Source organism: Engraulis encrasicolus, chromosome 13 (assembly GCF_034702125.1).
Source record: "Engraulis encrasicolus isolate BLACKSEA-1 chromosome 13, IST_EnEncr_1.0, whole genome shotgun sequence".
NCBI classification, from domain to species: Eukaryota; Metazoa; Chordata; class Actinopteri; order Clupeiformes; family Engraulidae; genus Engraulis; species Engraulis encrasicolus.
The window spans coordinates 46,524,758-46,547,041 of record NC_085869.1 but is presented as its reverse complement, the minus strand read 5'-3'; the positions used below and the strand labels follow the sequence as shown (position 1 = coordinate 46,547,041).

At 46.5% G+C, this 22,284-nt stretch overlaps 1 protein-coding gene across 3 annotated transcripts in view; it reads left to right on the top strand.

Moving 5' to 3' along the window:
- Window positions 1-21,989, top strand: part of grb14 (growth factor receptor-bound protein 14) — a 110,663-nt gene extending 88,674 nt beyond the window's left edge. For all 3 annotated transcript variants that reach the window (XM_063214060.1, XM_063214062.1, XM_063214061.1), the window contains 7 exons: window positions 1,646-1,741; window positions 3,090-3,152; window positions 7,825-7,941; window positions 10,402-10,471; window positions 15,333-15,420; window positions 17,625-17,718; window positions 20,594-21,989. In XM_063214060.1, coding sequence (XP_063070130.1) covers window positions 1,646-1,741; window positions 3,090-3,152; window positions 7,825-7,941; window positions 10,402-10,471; window positions 15,333-15,420; window positions 17,625-17,718; window positions 20,594-20,740 — 675 coding nt within the window. In that variant the 3' untranslated portion in view covers window positions 20,741-21,989. The remainder of the gene's footprint in view (window positions 1-1,645; window positions 1,742-3,089; window positions 3,153-7,824; window positions 7,942-10,401; window positions 10,472-15,332; window positions 15,421-17,624; window positions 17,719-20,593) is intronic.
- Window positions 21,990-22,284: the final 295 nt, after the last annotated feature.

Sequence of the window (22,284 nt, the reverse complement as noted above, 5' to 3'; positions counted from 1 at the left end):
TGGCTCAAATATGATGGCTGTCAACCAGTATTCCTATTGGTGCCTGGAACACATTATAGGCACATATATAGGCACATTATAGTAACACAATGTGAACGTGTAATGTGTAAGCAAAACACTGAAAGAAAACACATAGAGAGATAATGGAATAATTGGAATGATAATGGAATAGAGAGAGAGAGAGAGAGAGAGAGAGAGAGGGAGAGAGAGAGACAGACAACTAGAGAGAGACAGAGAAAGAACGAGAGAGAGAGAGAGAGAGAGAGAGAGAGAGAATGAGAACGAGAGAGAGAGGGAGAGAGAGAACGAGAGAGACAGAGAAAGAACGAGAGAGAAAGAACGAGAACAAAAACGAGAGAGACAGAGAAAGAACGAGAGAGAGAGAGAGAGAGAGACATGAGACTGTAGTGGCAGTAAACCTAATTGACCCTCTGCGTTATCTCGGGCCCTATTGTTTTATCGGGGGATGTAAATCCCCGCTCTAATCGAGCACGGTGTCTGGCCTCTTATCTGGCCAGGGAGGAACTTTGGGATGGAGGCTGGAGCAGACGTACTGTATGCAGGGGAAAGTCCTCTCGCCTCAACAACACTGCAGCTTGTCTGAGGGCTACAGGAGAATAGAGGAGGGGTGGATGTGGATGGCTGGATGTGCTGATTTGAGGGATGTAAGTGGTTGTGTGTGAATGTGTGAGTGTGTGTTTGTGTGTGTGTGTGTGTGCGTGCGTGGAAGTGTGTGTCTCTACACGTGTGTGTGTGTGTGTGTGTGTGTGTGTGTGTGTGTGTGTGTGTGTGTGTGTGTGTGTGTGTGTGTGTGTGTGTGTGTGTGTGTGTGTGTCTGTGTGTGTGTGTCTGTGTGTGTCTGTGTGTGTCTGTGTGTGTGCGCGCGCGTGCGTATGCATGCATGCATGCGTGTGTGTGCATGTGAAAGTGTGTCTCCACATCCATGTGTGTGCACGTGTGTGCATGTATGCCCATGTGTGTGTGTGCGTGCGTCCATGCCCACGTGACTGTCTGTGCAAGTGTTGTGCGTTGGAGGGAAGTGTCCCAAGACGGCCCACAATGCTCCTACACATATGCAGACGATTGGTCTGCCCTATCAGACAAGAGGCTGGTGTACAGTGGTGGCCGAGATACAGTGGCTGCCTCCAAAGTGTTGTCAATGCAGCCCCATTGTGCTGAGATAATACCCCCGCGCACAAAGGCCATTGTTGCTGGCTGAACAATGCTCTTTAGAAAAAGAAGCTACTCTGTCTCACTTTCACTGATCATAATGGATGCGCTTTCAAGTTTGATAGTGTAAGGACGTTTCCGTTTCAGTTCTTTTCTTCCTGTGTGCGTGTGTGTATGCGTGCGTGTGCATGCGTGTGTGTGTGTGTGTGTGTATGGGTGTGTGTGTGTGTGTGTGTGCATGCGTGCGTGTGCATTTGTGTGTGTGTGCGTGTGTGTGTGTGTGTGTGTGTGTGTGTGTGTGTGTGTGTGTGTGTGTGTGTGTGTGTGTGTGTGTGTGTGTGTGTGTGTGTGTGTGTGTGTGTTTGTGTGTGGGTGTTTGCGTGCATGCACAATGGAGTGCGCGTGTGCGTTGTGTGTAGCTAGATCGTTGTTTTCACCTTGTTGTTGTGTTTCTGTTGTCTGTTATTCCCGTCAGCCCAATAAGTCCAACTCTGCACGGGACCTGAAGCTGCTGTGTGCCGACGACGAGCAGACGAGAGCCAGCTGGGTCACAGCCATCCGCCTCTTCAAGGTAGACAGCCACCGCCTCTCTCTCTCTCTCTCTCTCTCTCTGTCTCTCTCTGCTTCTCTCTCTCTCACACACTCTGTCTCCCTCTCTCTCTCTCACTCACTCTGTCTCTCTCTCTCTCTCTCTCTCTCTCTCTCTCTCTTACCCTCACCTTTCCCTCTCAGTTTATCTTTCTCTCTGTTCAGCACACTCATTTCATACTACATATTTTATCCTCCCAACTGTCTTTTAACACCATCCCCACCCCCACCCCCACCCCTGGCCGCCCTCTATCTCTCTCTCTGGGTCATAACAAATGTGTGTGTACAGCGTGCATGTCCTAGTTAACAAACTACTATATGCTGAATATGTGACAGCTGAAGGACTGAAGGACTGAGGTGTGCGTGTGTATGTGGGTGTGTGTGTGCGCGTGCATGTGTGCATGCCTGTGTGCGTGCGTGTGTGCGTGCGTGTATGCGTGCGTGTACTGTATGTGTGTGTGTAAGGTAAATTGAGTCCTCATGCCATGCCAACATTGTCAGGCTCAGCAGAAAACTCGCAGATTGCCGGAACAAAAACCCAGATCTGTCCTAGCTGCTCACATATGTAGGGCACAGCCTTGTCTCTCATGTGAGGGCCCACCCCACCACCACCACTCCCCCACACACACTATTAGTCCAGGAGCCTCCAAACTCACCTCGTGTTCAATCAAGACCCACCCCCCATCCTGTCACTATTTGGATGTGTGGCTGATAACTGTGTGTGAGCGTGTGTGTGTCCGTGCATGTGTGCAGGTACACCATGTAGTGCAATATAGTGTATAGCAGTGGTTCTACATTCTACTTGTCTCCGATTGTAGAACGTGGTGAGGTTAAGCCAATGTTTCAGCATCATTCCTAAATTTATTTACACTTTACATTGCATGGCCGCGAGCACTGCCATTTTAACATGGACACAGGTTCTACGTCGCAGACACGTGATTGTGAAAACTAGAGATGCACCGGATCCAAGATCCGGATCCGGATACAGCAGGATAATAGAGTTTTTCACAGGATTCGGATCCGGTTCCAGGATCCAGGATCCGGTAGCCGAGGCTTTTCAGTCAAAATAGTTTGAGCCAACGTGATAAAAAGGGCCCACGTGTGTGAGTAGGCTATGTTTTTCAACCCTTTCGTAGGATCCGGTATCCGGTTCCGGATCCGGCAGGATCTTAAGCAGTGGATCCGGTATCCGGCAGGATCCTAAAAATCAGGATACGGTGCATCTCTAGTGAAAACACTCCGACTTGGTGAATATTTTGATCTGAAATGTCAAGTGATTCAAATGCAAGTATTAAAATGGCTATGTGCCTTTTTTATGTTTGTGTCCACAGTATGGTATGCAGCTGTACCAAAACTTCCTCCAACCGCATCAGAAGCAGAAGTCCTCTCCCATGGTACGTACTGTACAGCGCGTGACAAACCGAGCCTATCGGCCGTCTCTCTCCCATCCACCCAGCATATGACACATGACCCATAGGGTCTCATGTAGCACAGAAAATGCTGCCATCTGACCAAAAAAAATGCTGCCTCTCTCAATGAGATGTAAATGCCATGTAGGCAACTTCGTCATTTGCTGACACACACACTGGCTTTTCCCTCCTGGCTCCCCTCCCCCCCCTGTTTTAATCAATGGCCGCTCATAAATGCACTTTTGCACAGACACAGACATACATACACACATGCGTGCACGAGCAGTCCACACCACACGCACATATTTCATTTGCAAATTGATTGTCAAAACGTTCTCTGGCGCGTGAAAATAGCGCCGGGCATAAGCAATATACCAATAGTCCCTCCGAGAGGTGCCGATCAATACTTGCAGAGGAATTGCAAGCATATTTTTGACACGTCTAAGCCCGCGCCCAGTTCAGCCCCAGCCTACCCTAACCTCCCATTCCTGATCGATCCCAGTCCCCTACACCCCTCCATCCCCTCCACCCCTCCACCTTGGACAGTCCCTCTGTCTGTCCTCCCCCCACCCCCCAACACCCCCCCCCCAAAAAAAAAGTATTCTGAATGGGTAAACAGTCTGTCTATTTTGGGCGCTGGAACATGTTCGAAGAGCCTCTGCGCGCTATAAATAGCCGGCGATCAGCTGCTCCCCGACTTAACAACTCGTCACCTCGGGCCGAGGCTGTCAGAGGAACGTGGAGGGAGAGAGAGGGAGAGAGAGGGAGAGAGAGGGAGAGAGAGAGAGAGAGAGAGAGAGAGAGAGAGAGAGAGAGAGGGGCGAGAGGGTGAGAGAGAGAGTGTGTAAGAGAGAGAGGGCTGGCTCAGGCATGAGGGGCCAAGCCACGTAAGCTCCACTCTCAACCCCACTAACACTACCCCCATACACACACGCCACCCCCACCACCCCCTACACCAGTACTCCAAGCCCAGGGTTCAACTGCTTCTGGGAACAGAGCTGCGATGGTGCAGATGGGTGGTGTGGGTGTGTGGAGCGGAGGGGTGGGGAGTGTGTTTGGACAGGGCTGCTGATGTTGTGGTTGTGTGTGTGTGTGTGTGTGTGTGTGTGTGTGTGTGTGTGTGTGTGTGTGTGTGTGTGTGTGTGTGTGTGTGTATGTGTGTGTCTGTGCGTGTGTGTGTGGTGCGTGTGTGCGTGCGTGCGTGCGTGCGTGCGTGTGCGTGTGCGTGTGTGTGTGCATGTGTGTGTGTGCATGTGTGCGTGTGTTTGTGCGTCCGCGCGCGTGCGTGCGTGTGTGGAGAGGGCTGTTATGGTGTGTGTGTGTGGGGAGGGGGGCGGGTGGGGAGTGTTTTGTGGGTTATGGAGGGAGGGTGTAGAGACAGGGTGCTGGTGCTCCAGTAGTGATTAAGTTAGGGCACAAGCTAGGCACAAAGGGTCACCCTACACCATGTTCAACTGCACTGGGGCACAGTCCTAGCCTGGCCAAGCCAATCGACTGTACTGAAGTGAAGGTAGACGATTTATGCACAGAAAAAATGTAGTGTCAATTCAACAGTTGGAGAGTAGCACCAACACTCTGCATGTTCATGTCAACTCTCTCAGTGTTAAATGAACACTGTAAAATGTACTGCCTGGGTGTCTTCTGGCCCCTTTCACCCAATGATTAAGCCTAAACATCTCAGCAAGTGTAACTATAAAGCAATACCTCCATAGCCCAAAATGTACTTTATTTTTATCTATTAGTTATCTTCCACACACCGTGCTCTTCCCTCTTGTTGGTGAGACTCTGAAGTAATCAAGTAATTAGGGAATAGATCACACTCTGTTTTTTCTTATTTCTTTTTCTTTTTCTTTTTTTTATTCACACATTGCAGGGACATTTTTATCTATTTAAGCATCTCTTTTTTTAACTTTAAAGGCGAGATTAGATTTGAGTGTAAGAGGTTTATTTCAATGCGCTTCCACTCCCTCCACCACCACCTCCACTTCTCCTCTCCTCTCCTCCATTGGAGTTTACTTTGCTACTTTTGCTATCGCTAGCAGGGGTTAGGAGGAAGGTCTTAGGTTCGATCGGAATGTTACGGAGCCTCGGGGGCTCCCGAACACTAGTCACTTTGTGAGTTACTTAACGCTGAGCCCAAAGCACCCGAGGATTTGGAGACCCACAGGGGCTTTAAGAGGGCTGGAGGAAGCCCAGAAGCAAGCACTTTGGGCCTGCAGTCAAAAAGCCAATAAAAGAGGCATTTCCTCCCCGCGGCGATCAGACAACCACGCCACTATGACAAGCTTTAAGCACCCACAAAATCACAGCAACAATGTCTCTCTCTCTCTCTCTCTCTCTCTCTCTCTCTCTCTCTCTCTCTCTCTCTCTCTCACCCCCTCTCTCTCTTTTCTCTCTCTCTCCTTAACAGCAATGCTGTTAAGTCATATACAGCGCACATATTCAAAGACGCGCATGTGAATGTACAATCCATACACATAGTACATTGCATGTTGCATGATGCATGTAAAATCAAATAATCATTGGTAAATGAAAGTGTAACAAACAATCAACTTTAGACTGCAACATGCTCCTCACTGCTAAACATAAACTGGCCAAGTCTCATTTTACACTGTGCTGCAGTGGTCTCCAATTATTTTTCTCCAAGGGCCAAATTATTTAGAGGAAGTGAGGCTGCGGGCCAAATCAACGCCCCAACCCAAGAAGCAAGAGAAGCAAGTTAGATGTCTGAATAAAGAACAGATTTTCACTTTTCCTTTTCCCCTTCTTGTAAATGTCTGTTCTGTCAGAACCATTTCAGTCAAGAAACACAAGAGAAGAATATAAATGAAATTTCTTTTATTGATATTATGAATTACATTTGGCGGTATAGCTCTCAATTTTTTTTCTGCAAATACAAACATATTGGCCTTATTTTGATTCCATATTTATGTTTGGAGGAACCTCCCTATTTCCATGAGCAGCATGGAAAAGCATTTAGTCAGGGGGCAGCAGCAGTTTAGGGAATTCTCACCCCAGCAGGACAGGGCGAGAGATAACCCCCCATGAACAGAGCCAAGCGACGTGACAAGAGAACATGTCACATCATACATGACAAGGTGGAGCAGGGGAGGTGGTGGGTAGCAAAAACCGAGCAGCATACAGTTGAGAGGAAGTGGATAGAATTTATAAGGCGCGCCGAAGCTGTGTGGCCAATCGCTAGGGAAGAAAGATTATCAGCTGAGGGAATGCACCTGGATCAATTAGGAATTAATTAGATGAAGGGGAGGGCGGCAAGCTTCGTGACTACCATGGCCTGGCCAGAACTGACGTTAGTACTTTAATTTATGAGACTGTTAGCATTAGATCTAAATGCTTTGGAGACATATGACCTACTGAAGTTTTAGTGACCGTTAATCAGACGCATTTACGTTTTCATTTGTTCTGACCTCATGGCGGGCCAAATGTTTGACATACCTGGGGCGGATTTGGTCCGCAGGCCTTTGTTTGGAGACCAAGGCTGTACTGCATCATCCCTTTAAGGGTAAATTGGGTACGGGGGGCTTTCCCCATGAGGTCAGATACCATCAGCAATGGATGATGGAGCAGGAGACCAAGACCCCTCATAGCTTTTTTTCTGACCTGGAAAAAAATAATCTGAAAGCCCCCACCCACATCCCACCCCTCTCAATACACGCAATGTAATGAAGACCCTATTCTGGGCCTCCATCTCCCTTGGCCCTGGACAACTGACCACTTTGTCTCCCCTGTTGGCTTCACTACAGGAGAGATCTGATTATTTACTCCCCATTATATAGTTTTTAGGCTGTTGGTCCAGGACTTGAACCTGTGACCCCCCAATCCCAAAACAATTAGGCCACAGCTAGCTGTTCCCAACCCACATACACACACACACACACACACACACACACACACACACACGCATGTATGCTCACACGTGCGGCATACACACAGTTGCACACACACAGAGACACACAGACACACAGACACAGACACACACACACACACACACACACACACACACACACACACACACACACACACACACACACACACACACACACACACACACACACACACACACACACACACACACACACACACACACACACACCTTTTTTACTATACCTAGATATACAACTGAATAGTAGACATACAGCTGATTTTTAAGCTTAAAACTGTACAGCTATTGAGCTGCCAAGTACCTGCATTCTTAGAACACTTGGTGGCAGTGCATTGCCATGCATAGACTACTCATAGCACTGAGTAGCGTATGTTGTTTTGCCTTTCGCAACCCCATACATTTCTAGTGTGTGATGGCTCGGAAACATTCCTGTGTGATGTCATGCCGTTAAAAATTGTGTTTGATGCCACTTAACCATGCGGTGTCAAGAAAATAACAATGTGTGCGTGCGTGCATTCATGCATGCATGTGTGTGTGTATGTGTGTGTGTGTATATGCGTCTGTGTTTGTATGTGCCTATTTATGTGCCTGTGTGGGCAACAAAAGTTCACATTAGGATACAAAAAATCTGGCAAAGGGTCCTTTTTGGAGACCAAAAGCATGTGCACGTGTGTGTTTGTACCATGTGTCATGCAGTTGTGTGTGCGTCATCGACACTCATCTGTGTGTGTGTGTGTGTTTGTGTCGTTACAGAGGAGCATCTCGGAGAACTCCCTGGTGGCCATGGACTTCTCGGGCCAGACAAGCCGCGTGATCGAGAACCCGTCGGAGGCGCTGTCAGTGGCCGTGGAGGAGGGCCTCTCCTGGAGGGTAAACGCACCACCGCACCCGACCGCCGACCCCAACGCACTCACTGACCCCGTCCCCACTAACCTCACTAGCTCTTCCACACTCCCTCACTTCCACCCACCTCAAGCCCAGATGAAGATGGCCTGGGGCCCCTAGGCTACAGATTGCTGTGGGCTACCACATTCCCCCCCAGAAGGCAATTTTCGCAACAGATATACTGTAAACAGTGACAAAATTACGAGCTAGGAATTAACAATAACATGACTGTCAACTTTACTTAACAAGACACATTCATTTCTCTAAGTTACAATTCCACAATTTTTCACTTTTGGCCAATCAAGGGCCCCCTGGCAGGTAGGGGCCCTCAAAGCTGCAGCCATATCTAGCCTGTGCGTTAATCCGATGCGTTAATGCCCACCCCACCCTCTCTCACTTTCATACACTCTCCTCCTCCTCACTTCCACGCTCCATCCATCCTGTGCGGCCACTCGGCCGCTTGTCTGCCTGCCTTGGGTGGGATCTCCTCGAGGGTAAACGCTCCGCTGGCCGTTCCCACTGACCCGACCACACTACAGTACATCACCCAAACACCGTCTCTCCCTTCCACACACCCTCCCCATAAACACATCCTCTCTCCCTCTCTCCCTCCCTCTGTCCTGCATGGCCACTCGGCCGACACTCTACACCAGGCATTCTCAAACCGTGGGCCCTGGGGGTCCACTAAGGTATTCCAAGTGGCCCTGAAATCATTTTCTTAAAGCCTTAATAGTATATGTTGCTGTGCTGGTATTGACGATCGATTTGAGTTATATTGTTTATTATTGGGCCAGAGGTGGCCCCCCGAAAATGTGTTAAAATTTCAAGTGGGCCCAGGTTGGAAAAGGTTGGGAAGCCCTTCTCTATAGAGCTGACCCGCACTACATCATCCACCCTCCATCCTCCCATCCTCCCATCCTCCCATCCTCCCATCCTCCACCTCCATCCCTCCTTTCCTCCCTCGCTTCCACCTTCCCCACTGTCCCAGAGCACGGTTGCCTGACCGCCAGCCTGCCTGCCATGGTGGCCCTGGAGCACTGTTGTTTTCACAGACCCCCTCAGCCCCCCATCCGCCCAACACACACACACACACACACACACACGCACACAGATGCACACACACACACACACGCACACATACAGCGATACACAGACACACACAAAAGCACACAGACAATCCTCTGCACTCCACTAATCATCCATGGACCACCGCCCCCACACAGACAGACACACACACACTCTGCAACGCACACACATACAGTACATTTCCCTCTGCACTTCTCCAGTCATCCCACACACAAACACACACAATGCACACATTCAGAGACATATGCACACGTACACACCCATATACACAGATACACACACATACAGCCCCCCGCCGCCACCGCCCCCACATACACACACACACACACACATGCTCACACACATTCTCCAAAACAGACACACAGTCATGCACATGCACACACAGCCCTCTGCTCTCCTCCAAATCATCCATCCACCCGACCCCATCAACCACCCACACCTCCACCCTCCACCCCTCTCTCTCCTCATCCGGCTATCTACCCCCCGCCCCCCCTCCCTCTCTCTGTCTCATTATGTCCTCCCCACTCCCCGCATAACTGACTCATCTCATGCACGGGGCCAAAACAAAAGTCGGGCCCTAACTCGAACAGAAAGTCCTCCGCAGCGAGCATCATCATCATCATCATCATCCTCATCATCATCATCCTCCTCATCATGAGCAGCAACGGGGGCTGGGGCCAGGCCAGCAGAGCGAGGAGGGTGGTCCGGATCGGAACACCCACGATGAGGCCCCGTCTGTCTGCCTGCCTGCCTGCCTGCCCACCCGCCCGCCTGCCTGCCTGCCTGGCTGCCTGTCGCGCATTTAGCCAGTAACGATGGATGCCTCATTGAGCATTTCTGTCAACAGCGCTCTTAAATCACACACACGCGCGCACGCACGCGCACACACACACACATACACATACACACACACACCCACACACACAAACACACACACACACACACACACACACACACACACACACACACACACACACACACACACACACACACACACACACACACACAAACACGGGAAAAAAATGTATGCCATCACCCACAAAAGAGTGAACTCAAGGGAGGCCGTGCACTTGACACTATTAAGATGGATGTAGAGACAGCAGAGCCATATGGGTCAGGGTCTCCAGACTGTCTTCAGATGCATAATATATTAAATCATGCTTAGTCAAATGTTCTGTTCTTTTATGGAGGAATTAAAGGATCATTTTCATTATGTTGATAGACCGAGACACATGACAGAGGTCAAGGATATTCAAAAGATATGAAATATGTCTAGAGATAAACAATATTAAATCATGGTTAATCTAATTTGTTGTACTTTTTGGACTAAATGACTGCTTTTGTTACTTCTTTTCACAGAGGAAAAGTTGCCATCGACTCAGTTCACATGGGAGTCCTTCTACTTCCCAGAACCCCATGGCCAACATAGGTATGCCACTAAACACACATACACACGCACGCACACACACGCGCGCACGTACACGCGTGCACGCACATGCACACATACACATACAAACACACTTACTCATACCATTAGGCATTCTCGCATGCGTGCACGCACGCAAACACACTGACGCGCGCATGCACCATTGCACATGTGTTTAAACCACAAACACTCAAATTTGCACTCATATGGCACATAAGTCATTTAAATTATCACAAGATGAAAGTCTAAAGGACATGTGGAAGGATTTTGCAATTAGGAAAGAGGGATATTTTAGACACATTATACAATTATGTATAATGTGTTGCAAATGCAAGTAACACATCATGCAGTATGTGACTCTAAATGAGAGCTTGTTATGGTTCTCACTTTTCGCACTCACAAAGATGATCCTTACATTTTTTTTTTTATTACTCCATTAAAACCTCACAAAATCCTATTTATATCAGTGTCATGTACTGTATTCAGAATAAGGGCGTAAACCCAAAAAAAGCTAATTACAAGTATAATTAAATATACTTGTAATATTGACTGTACATAATAAGTATGCTGGCACTTCTCAAAGGTCTGAGTGTTCTGGCAAAAAAAGCTCTGCACTGGCTCAGGACTGCCCCATTTATTGGCCACCCATTGTTCCCAGTCCCTTGTGTCACGGATTAGATCCTAACATCCCCACCACATGGCCTTGTTGTTAATGAGGTGGTGTGATGCTTTAGAGAGGTGAGGTGATGTGATGGGCTGAGACCAGCGCAGGTGCTCACTGGCTAACTCACATGGCCTGTTGCTCCACACACAGGAAGTCCCGCCCCACACTGGCCACACTCAGATGAGTCCTCAGTTGCACCCAGAGCCATGGAATTCAGAGTTGTGACAATCGAGGTACAAGAAGTCGGTTTCAAGTAGATTCAAATAATTCTAGGCAGTGGCTTTCTGTTCGCTAGAGATGAACACAGAACCACTACATAACAAGCGAAGATGAAGTTGAAAGGATTTACATATACCTTTACCACACTTTCTGTGTTCTACGCCCACCTTCTGGAACTAAAGTGGCACTTTGTCAATGGCAATCCATAGCTGGATCTCATTTAAGGGTCCACACACGCTTCAGAGGACTGGTTTGTGGAGTGCATTCGTCACCCATGTACACGAAGCACTGTCCCATTTCAAGGCACCTTTGAATCAATTGGTTGCCAGATGTAGGTGAATATTTCCAGCCCTGTAATACTCCAAATTGCCTGGAGATACTAAATCCTGTAAGCTGACATATGCCATCTGGCTGCGTTTCCCCAAACTACATCTGCAGGATCACTTCTACCTCTACTTTATACAACTCTGCTGGTTTCCTCACGCAACCATCTGAGGCTTGCAAAAGTCACAATCATTCCTGAAAGAATGAGTCAATCAGGATTGATTCCAAGGATTGGTGGCATTATGGCTCTTCTTCCTCCTGTCATTCTCAGCTGTGTCACTGATCGAGTTCAGTGTGAGTGGCTGAAGTGGCACGTCAGTAAATATGAGAACAGGTTGTTTATTCAATCACATGCAAGGATTTTTGATAAGGAACATCATTCGAAAACATCGAACATCGAACATCGAATCTTGAATCACCCTCCTGTTTACTGAAGGGTGCTACTGAGTCCTATGCACATTATTATACCACAGAACTCTAATCAGCATATCACAAATGCAAATGAAGAATTTACATTATAAGAGTGACACAAAACACCAAGCTCACAATTCAGCCTCCATGGACAATTTTGCGGACGATAGGCTGTCCAAATAGCATGGCATTTGTAACTACCACTATTCGGAGCAGATCGGATGATGGGCCTACATCTATTCTGATCACAAAAAAGTGTTAATAAACATGTGCACAGCAAGACATTACCGCCTCCATTCAGGAAAGAATAATTTACCTCCGGGGATCAATAAAGTTACCCTACTATCAGCATTGGAAAAGCTGGAGTTGAAATGCAGGCAGTGAAAGTTGAACTTGAAAATTTTGCAATGCACACATTTGCAAACTGCATCATCAGGCTTCTGAATTCTACAAATAAAGGAAGAAGCTTTCTAAGTTTTTAATGATGTAATATATTACTGCAGTGGTTCCCCACCTAGGGGTTGGGACCCAAAGGGGTGTCACAAAGGTAACACAGGGGGGGAGCCAAGAAAGGGATTGTTTGCCTAAAACCTTAAGTAGACGTATGCTTTCTTAATGTAGTTACTACATTAATTGATTAGTAAAAATGTTCCGTTGTATGTTTATTTGATAAATATTTCTTGCGAGTTTCAAATTAAAATTTTGCAATATTTTTGAACACAAACGGTTTAGCGTTTGGAAAATGGGGGTGGGATCGCAGAAATATTCTTGGATTCAAAAGGAGGTTGCAGGAAATAAAGTTTGGAAATCACTGCAATACTGTATCACATTCTCACCTTAACATTTACACCTAGAGCTATAACACCTAGAAGCATATAGGAGAAAAAACATGACATCTCCTGATTAAGTGTAATTCATTTAGGCAGACACACACAGCCTTGACTGGAGCTGCAGACAAGAGTGCAAATTTCATTAGAGCACTTAAAAGGAATGTTCCGCAAAAAAACATTGATATGAATTAGTGCAAAACCTAAGAGAGTGTGTTGTTCCCCTGTTATTGTGAAGAAGCATAGTGAGAAAGCAGAGATTAGATTAGTTGAATCTACTTCTAAAGTCTAAAACAATACAAAAAGTATATATGTAGTTATCACACATGTCAGTAAGAATTGTACGTATTGTGACTTCGAAAATATTTTAATAAGATGTCCCTGGGGAAGGATTTTTTTATCGTTTTGATCTCACAGAAAACAAAGTTAGTCAGATGTGTTGATAGTGTCAGCATTTGGCCTCCTTTGTATGTCAGTCGTCATAATTGCCCTAATGCAGCTAACAAGCTGGGTAGATTTAATTGTTGTAAAGTATGCAGGAAATACAACTGGCATTATGCTCGATTCTCCATGTGAAGAATAAGACTTGAGACTTTCAGTGTTTTTGTACGTTTAAATCTGTTTATTTCCCAATAGGCTACATTGTCATGCAATATTTGATAGAGAATGAAATATCTGTACATTGTGCTTTAAAAATAATAATAATAAAAAAAATACGACTTTCGCCTTGCCGAAATACCAGCAACCAGGAAAAGGACAACTGTAAAGCCAAACCAGCGCTCACTCTGCATTGGTCTTCTTGGAAATTCTCCTGTGATCTGGGGATCCCCGAAATGTGACAGTCTCTGCCCCATTAAAAAGAGGAATTTCAATCTGATTAGGTTATGCCATGTGCCGCCTATCTGAAATCTTAAGACACTAAATAATGGTGCACATAGGCCTACTACATTGTTTATTGAAAACTGTTCAGGATATGACTAGATAGCAAAAGTGTGTGTGTGTGTGTGTGTGCGTGCGTGCGTGCGTGCGTGCGTGCGTGCGTGCGTGCGCCACACATTTTTTAACTAAAATCTGCATTGATATGATCAGCCGTAGGAGGATGTGTTATGTGTGGGGAAAAAAAACATATAAAAATGATTTAGCTGACAATACTAGTAGAATCCACTCTAGTTGTCAGAAGATGAAATCACAACAGCCACAGCGAAACAAACCAAAACCGTCAAAACAAGGCTGCTGAAATCTGAAACTGTCACCTTGATAGGAAAGATCATGAAATGGCACACGAAAGACCTTAAAAGACCTTAAAAGACCACATCCAAACATTTCAGTCTATAGAGGCTCTCTTAAATGGATCAATAAGTACTGTTGAGAGTGAATATTCTCTTACAGTGAACAGTGAATACTGCTAGAGAATTCTTATATTGAGTCCTGACTCTCTCCAGATGAATGGGTTCCGCCTTGCTCCACGAACATTCATCTGGAGCTTCGCCATACGCGTCTGCGAAGGTGTGATTTTGTTGTTGTTGTCAAATCCTTTCAGGTGATTGTGGAAACCACTTGTCTGACATTTTAATGAGGTGCTACTTTAAGTACTCACAGATCCGAAAATACATTTGAAATGACAGAATCAATGTCGATGAGTAATCAAGTAACCTTGACTTTGTCACATCTCTGTTGGGGTCATAATGTGATATACTGAACTGTGTCCATTCACTGAGACATTGTACAGTAAATAGCAGTCTAGAGGGGCAAACAGAACTCAAGTACCTCTCTCTACTGAAAGAAACACTGTGTAACCATTGCTTTTTTGTGACAAATTTTTATTGAGATCGAAAGGTGAAAGGTTTTTGTCTTGCCATATAGTTGTGTGACTGTATTCAATGTACTGTATATATGTGTACAATCTTCCATACCGGGCATTTCCTGGTGGGCCCTGCACCCTCGTGGGCCCCTATTTTCAGAAATGTACAAAAAAATGTGTATATATATATTTAATATATATTTATTATACTGTATTATTTATTATATATTTGAGCCAAAAGTGCCCTATTTCTCCCCCAGTCCAGCCCTGCATGTGTAATATGCTATTGTGCATGTTACATTGTGAGTGCATGAGCTTTGGGCATTGCAACAGGACTCACTGCTTTGGCTGTGCCTAGGCAAGCTATTGACAAATCAAGGAATTGTAATCAATTCCAAATGCACAGTGTCAGTTATCATTTTCATTGACACACACACACACAAACACACACACACACACACACACACACACACACACACACACACACACACACACACACACACACACACACACACACACACACACACACACACACACACACACACACACACACACACACACACACACGTTTCAACCCAAATGTCTGGTAACTCTGAGTGTCCTGTGCTTTGTCATCAGCTCTCCACCTTGCCCAGCCCTGGTTCCACAGCAAGCTATCGAGGGAAGAAGCCCACCGCCTGATCTCACAGCAGGGCCTTATCGATGGGTATGAGCACACACACACACACACACACACACACACACACACACACACACACACACACACACACACACACACACACACACACACACACACACACACACACACACACACACACACACACACACGCACGCACACACACAAATAGAAAGATACACAGAAACCCAGACACACACACACACACACACACACACACACACACACACACACACACACACACACACACACACACACACACACACACACACACACACACACACACACACACACACGCATGTACGCGCACACACACACACACTGATTCAGTAACTCCCTACACTCAATCAATCAAACCCTCACTTACTCTTCATGGTTGTTCTGGTGAGAGAGTGAGGCAGCTTACAGAGTGGACAAAACACTGCATCACTTTTTTTCGTGTGATGATATTTCCTCAATCATTGGCACAATAGACATTAGCGCTTGTTCGCTAGCATTAGTTTTAGTCAAACGGGATCTGAACTTGTCACTGGCAGAATTCCGATACAAATGTCAGTTTTTAGAATTGCTACAGCCATTGCATGCATCGCCATAACTAATCATATCACTGAGCAAGCTCTCTTACTAACCGCTCTATACCTCAGTGATTGATGAGATGTGGTCATTTCAAAGAAAGACATCCCGTTTCATTCCAGGCCCTCCCTGTACAGTAGTCTATGCAATGCATGATTAGTATGCCTCGCGTGTCGCGTGATGTGATATTTACACGGCTCTCTCGGGGACGGCTGTTTAGTCATGGGATATCAATGTTTCAAGATGTTATGGGTGCGATAGCCAGGGTGTCAGACATTGCTGATGCGATGGCGACCGCGATGAAACATAAATCCACACAGCGTGAGGGGGGGTGGAGGTGGGGGTAGGGCGCAACCCAAAAATAGCCAAGCTGTGTGTGTGTAGGTGTGTGTGCTTGTGGAACATGCAATGGTATAGGGTTTCCAAGTCTATTTCGGGCCCAGCTCGTGGACAAATTTACCACCATCTTCTGCTTGTCATCTTGCTTTACACAAACCTCATGTCACGGGTCTTGTTATTCACATGGCACATTTTTTTCCCTCCTCCCCTCCCCACTGTCTGTTGCTATGGGGAGTGTTCATGCGTGTGTGTCTGGGTTTGCTTATGAGTGTGTATTTGTGTATACAGTACATGACCATGTCACTGTGTGTGTGTGTGTGTGTGTGTGTGTGTGTGTGTGTGTGTGTGTGTGTGTGTGTGTGTGTGTGTGTGTGTGTGTGTGTGTGTGTGTGTGTGTGTGTGTGTGTGTGTGTGTGTGTGTGTGTGTGTGTGTGTGTGTGTGTGTGTGTGTGTGTGTGTGTGTGTGTGGTATACAGTATGTGTGTGTGTGCTTGTGTCTTATAGACTGCTTGTGAGGATGGTGAGGATAGTAACACTAGACTGTATTTTATGGCACAACGTTTCAGACGCTCAATCCTCCATCAAGTGTAATTATTTCCTTTGAGGACAGTAGGGTTCCAGAGGTACCGTAAGGTGTAAGCCAGACATACGCAGAATGGGGAGTATAGTTTGGAGGACGGCAGCTAGTGGCGCTAGTTTCCGCAGCGCTGCAGCCTGGCCACTTGTGCTGTGCTGCAGTTAGATTACGTAAGGCCCTGGAGCAGATGAAAGAGCCCCTGTGTTTAGGGGCCAGCAGGAGACCTGACGATACCATCTCTCTCTCTCTCTCTCTCTCTCTCTCTCTCTCTCTCTCTCTCTCTCTCTCTCTCTCTCTCTCTCAGACTCTCTCTCTCTCTCTCTCTCTCTCTCTCTCTCTCTCTCTCTCTCTCTCTCTCTCTCTCTCTCTCTCTATCTCTCTCTCACACTCACTCTCTCTCTCTCCCCCCCTCTCTCTTTCTCTTTCTCTCTCTCTCTCTCAGACAATCTCTCTCTCTCTCTCTCTGTCTCTCTTTCTCTCTCTTGCTCTCCACCTCCCAGAAAACCCCAAGCTGAGAACAGAGAATTAGGTGTCCAGCTGAGGAGGGGGTTTTGTGTGTGTCTGAGTGTGGGTGCGTGCGTGCGTGCGTGCGTGCGTGCGTGCGTACGTGCATGTATGAACGAAAGTGTGTCTCTGTGCGTGTGTGTGTGTGCGTGTGTGTGTGTGCGTAGGGGAGAGGTAACCGATGCTGAATGGCTGTGTGATATCTCTCTCTCACTCTCTCTCTCCTCTCTTGTGCCGGCAGGGTTTTCCTTTTAAGGGACAGCCAAAGCAACCCCAAGACATTTGTCCTGTCACTGTGCCACATGCAGAGAATCAAACACTTTCAGATTCTACCTGTGAGTATCGCGGCCCACAATATGGCCGTCTACATGTCTCTCTCTCTCTCTGTTTATGTCTCTCTCTCTCTCTCTCTCTCTCTCTCTCCCTCGCTCTGTCTCTATGTGTGTCTCTCTCTCTGTGTCTATGTCTCTCTCTCTCCCTCTCTCTGTCTCTATGTGTGTCTCTCTCTCTATGTCTCTGCCTCTTCCTCTCTCTCTCTCTCTCTCTCTCTCTCTCTCTCTCTCTCTCTCTCGCTGTGTGTTTCTGTGTATGGTTTTCTGTGTGTTTACTGCCCCCCTGTGAGTGTAACATTGACTGTTCAAAGGATGCCTGCTGGTGTTAATCTGTGTGTGTGTGTGTGTGTGTGTGTGTGTGTGTGTGTGTGTGTGTGTGTGTGCGTGCAGGCCCGCCGACAAGGGGGCACAAACGGGTATGTTGTCCCGGGCCCAGGGAGATAGGGGGCCCAGAATTGGGTACCCATTACATTGTATGTATTGGGTTGGGGGCCCTGTCAGATAATTTTGTCCTGGGCCCAGCGAAAGCTGTCAGTGGCCCTGTGTGCGGCCCTGTGTGCGTGCGTGCGTGCGTGCGTGTGTGCGTGCGTGCGTGCGTGCGTGCGTGCGTGCGTGTGTGCGTGCGTGCGTGTGTGCACATGCATGTGTGTATGGGTGGAAGTGCATCTGTCCTCGTGTAAATATATGCATTTGTTACTTATGAGGGAGCGCTTATTTTTGTATTCGCATCTGTGTGCACTTGTAAATATAAGAAATGTTCAAGTGTACATATGAAGAGCTCTTTTCCAAAATGAGATATATCCATTTTATACAAACCCCAACTCCGATGAAGTTGGGATGTTTGGTAAACAGTGAATAAAATCAAAATGCTATCATTTTCAAAACATTTAATCTATTCATTAGATGGAGAATAGTGAAAAGACAACATATTAAGTGTTAAAACCGAGAAAAAAATATTGTTTTGGGGGACATATGTACTCATTTCTAATTTGATAAATCCAACACGTCTCAAAAGAGTTGGGACGGGGATCAGTGAAATTTAGTAAACATCCAAATAAGATAAAACAACAAATAAGAACATTTCAAAATGAATTGTACTGACGGACAATATAGGTGTCCAGGTATAAGATCATCACAGAGAGGCTGAGTCACTCAGAATTAAAGATGCAAAGGGAATAATTACCATAGTTATTACATACATTTTTGAATTCCCTTTGATTTACCATGATTGAGTGTATATAAGACATATTTTTGTTAATAAAATCATTGTGTAGGTTCATGACATCATGAAATATATATTGGCTGTAGTCTCACTCTAGCACTCCAGGAATTAGAGCTATTGAAAATTGACCATATTAAGAATGCTTAATGCATGAAAATGATACAGGGGTGTAACATTCTCCTAAGCACCTGAGCTCACTTGAAATAGACCCAGAAGACATGGGAAACTGTCCTTTGCTTACAGAAGTCAGCAGAAGCTGTAGAAATCCATTCTTTTTGACAATAATAGAGCATTGCACATCCTGTGCTACAGTGAAAATGGACCATCCAACTTGTGTTAGTGCTAGCTTCAAAAGTCAGCCTCCATGATGGCATGCGGGTGCAGTAGTGCATTGGTTAAGATGTTCTCACTCATCTGTAGAGTTAAATACATTGTTGAATGGTATAAATGGGTTTTAAACAGCATGAAAAGCCTCTCATGCATTATATTTTGAAGGGAGATCTTCGATTACTGCCACATAGTAAGGTCAAATTGCATTCTCTACTATGTTTTAACAGTTTGGCTCCATCATAAGGACCAGCAGGTGATAAAATGGTGGGTTTTTGGTCAAGACCTGTCACACTGTAAGCACTACAGAAAGGAAAACATTGCAAAACATGACAAGGAATACACCCACCATTTAAGCTGGTGAAATCATGTCCAAGATAGGAATTAACACTGTTTTTTATATAAAATCATCTCATCGGTTAATGTATTTAACTGTTAAGTGTTGTCTTTTGTTTTGTTTTTAGTCTTCCTCGACATTTGCTGCCATTTATTGTCCCCGTCCCAACTGTTTTGAGACGTGTTGGATTTATCAAATTAGAAATGAGTACATATGTCCCCCAAAACAATATTTTTTCTCGGTTTTAACACTTAATATGTTGTCTTTTCACTATTCTCCATCTAATGAATAGATTGAATGTTTTGAAAATGATAGCATTTTGATTTTATTCACTGTTTATCAAACGTCCCAACTTCATCGGAGTAAGGGTTTGTAGAATGTTGGGAAATTGACATTTTTTATATTGGGCATTCCATTGAAATGCATTGCAAATGCATGTTTATAGAGGTTTTAAAGTATGTTCTCAAAACATTTGAATGGCAAGAATTCGCACATAGATGATAGGACCTCTTAACAGTCAATTCCAATATTAAAATGCAAAAAGTCAAAAATGGTGGATATAGCGTTTTGGAAAAGAGCTCTTCATATGCACATGTGTATATTCATGAATCTTTTAGTTGTGCTCATGTGTTAAACTGTTTGTGTGCATATTACTCTCCGCTGATGTATTTGCATACTTTGTACGTGTGTGTTTGTGGGTGCATGGGTGCGTGTGCGTGTGTGTGCGTGTGTGTGTGCGCGCGCGCGTGTGTATGTTTGTGGGTGCGCGTGTGTGTGTGTGTGTGTGTGTGTGTGTGTGTGGTGTGTGTGTGTGTGTGCGTGCGTGCGTGCGTGCGTGCGTGCGTGCGTGCGTGCGTGCATGTGTGTGTGTTTGTGAATGAGTGTGTGTATAGTGCGTGTGTGCATACATAAAAGCATCTGCCTAATGTAATGTAATGTCATGTAATGTAATGTAATGTCATGTAACGCGTGTGTGTGTTTGGGTGTTGCAGGTGGAGGATGAGGGCGAGCTCTTCTACAGCCTGGACGAGGGCCACACGCGCTTCGGAGACCTCATCCAGCTGGTGGAGTTCTACCAGCTCAACCGGGGGGTGCTACCCTGCAAGCTCAGGCACCACTGTGGCAAAAGCACCCTCTGATGATCCACACCACCAACACCACCACCACCACCCTTACCACCCTTACCTTACCACCACCAGACCTGCCCACTGGGTCTCTCTCTCCCCGACTCTCCTCACTCCCACTCCCCCAATCTCCCAGCGTCCAACCCTGCCCCATGTACCAGCACACTAGAGGCTGGGAGTAGGGAGAGGCCTGTGACGGAGGGTGGAGGAGGAAGGACTGGGTGGATAGGTAGAGGATGGGGGCCCTTCCACTTCAACTTCACTCCCACTTCATCTAACTCCTCATTCTCTTCACTCAACCCCAGCCATCTCCAAACTAGGCGCTGGGGTAGAGAAGAGAGGGAGAGGCATGTGATGGAGGAGAAGGGGAGTAGGGTGTCCTGGCTGGATAGGGGTGGAAGGCCCCCTCCACCTCAGTCACTCCCACTCCATATCCCATTACCCACCCAACCCCAGCGTACTGTACCAACCATCCCTACTGTGGAAGGTGGAGGTGGAGGTGGAGGTGGAGGTGGAGGTGGAGGAGAGGAGAGGGCTTGAGTGGAGCAGAATTGGCCTGGCTGGACTGGGGTGGGTTGAGGTGTGTTGTATTGTGGAGAGAATGAGTGCCCCGTGGCGGGCTCTTGGTGGAGGAGTGGGGTGGGTGTGGATAGAGGAGGTTGACAGTCCTCAGCATCCTGTGCCTTGGATCTGGACGGACAGGAGGACATTGGACACCTGGCACCAGCACACAGAGATGCCAGTGCAGTGACATCAGCCACCGCAACCACTGATCACAATAAGACGTCCACGGCAAAACTGAACACCTCCACCACAACATCATGCACGACAGAAACACAGATTACAAATACAGAATACATACACACACACACACACACACACACACACACACACACACACACACACACACACACACACACACACACACACACACACACACACACACACACACACACACACACACACACACACACCGCTTTGGCTATAAAGCTATGAACAAGTGCGACCTCTCTATTTTTTTTCTAAAAGGGCACATGATACAAAAAGCTGTAGTAAGAAAAGAAAACAAAAATGGCGGGATTGGCTGTTGGGTTTCGAAGTTTGTTTTCGTTTTCTGTTTTCTTTCTTTTTTTTTCGCAATAAGTTGAGTGGTGAATGGACCTACCGACAAGTGTCTAGAAGTGTACAGGCATGGTGTTACAGCGGGCACCACCTACCGAGAGATGTGGGGTGAAAACAATTGACAAGCTTGAAGGATGTGTGTGTGGGGTGGGGTGGATGAGGAGTGGAGCAGGGTGGGGGGCGTGGGGTGGTCGTGGGTAGAGCACAGCCCATGTGGTGCAGTTGACGACGTACTGTACTGTATATAAAGTCCAAACTGTTTGAATTAGTGACGTGGACATGGCTACCCCCCTAGCTAAAAGATCTCGTTTGAGAATGAGTCTGTCTCTCAATCTATGGTAGCGATGATGTGACTCTAATTGATCATCTGCTGCGATGGTCCGTGTGTGACCGTGTGAATTTTGAGGCCAGGATTGAAGACGCTCTATGGTATAGCC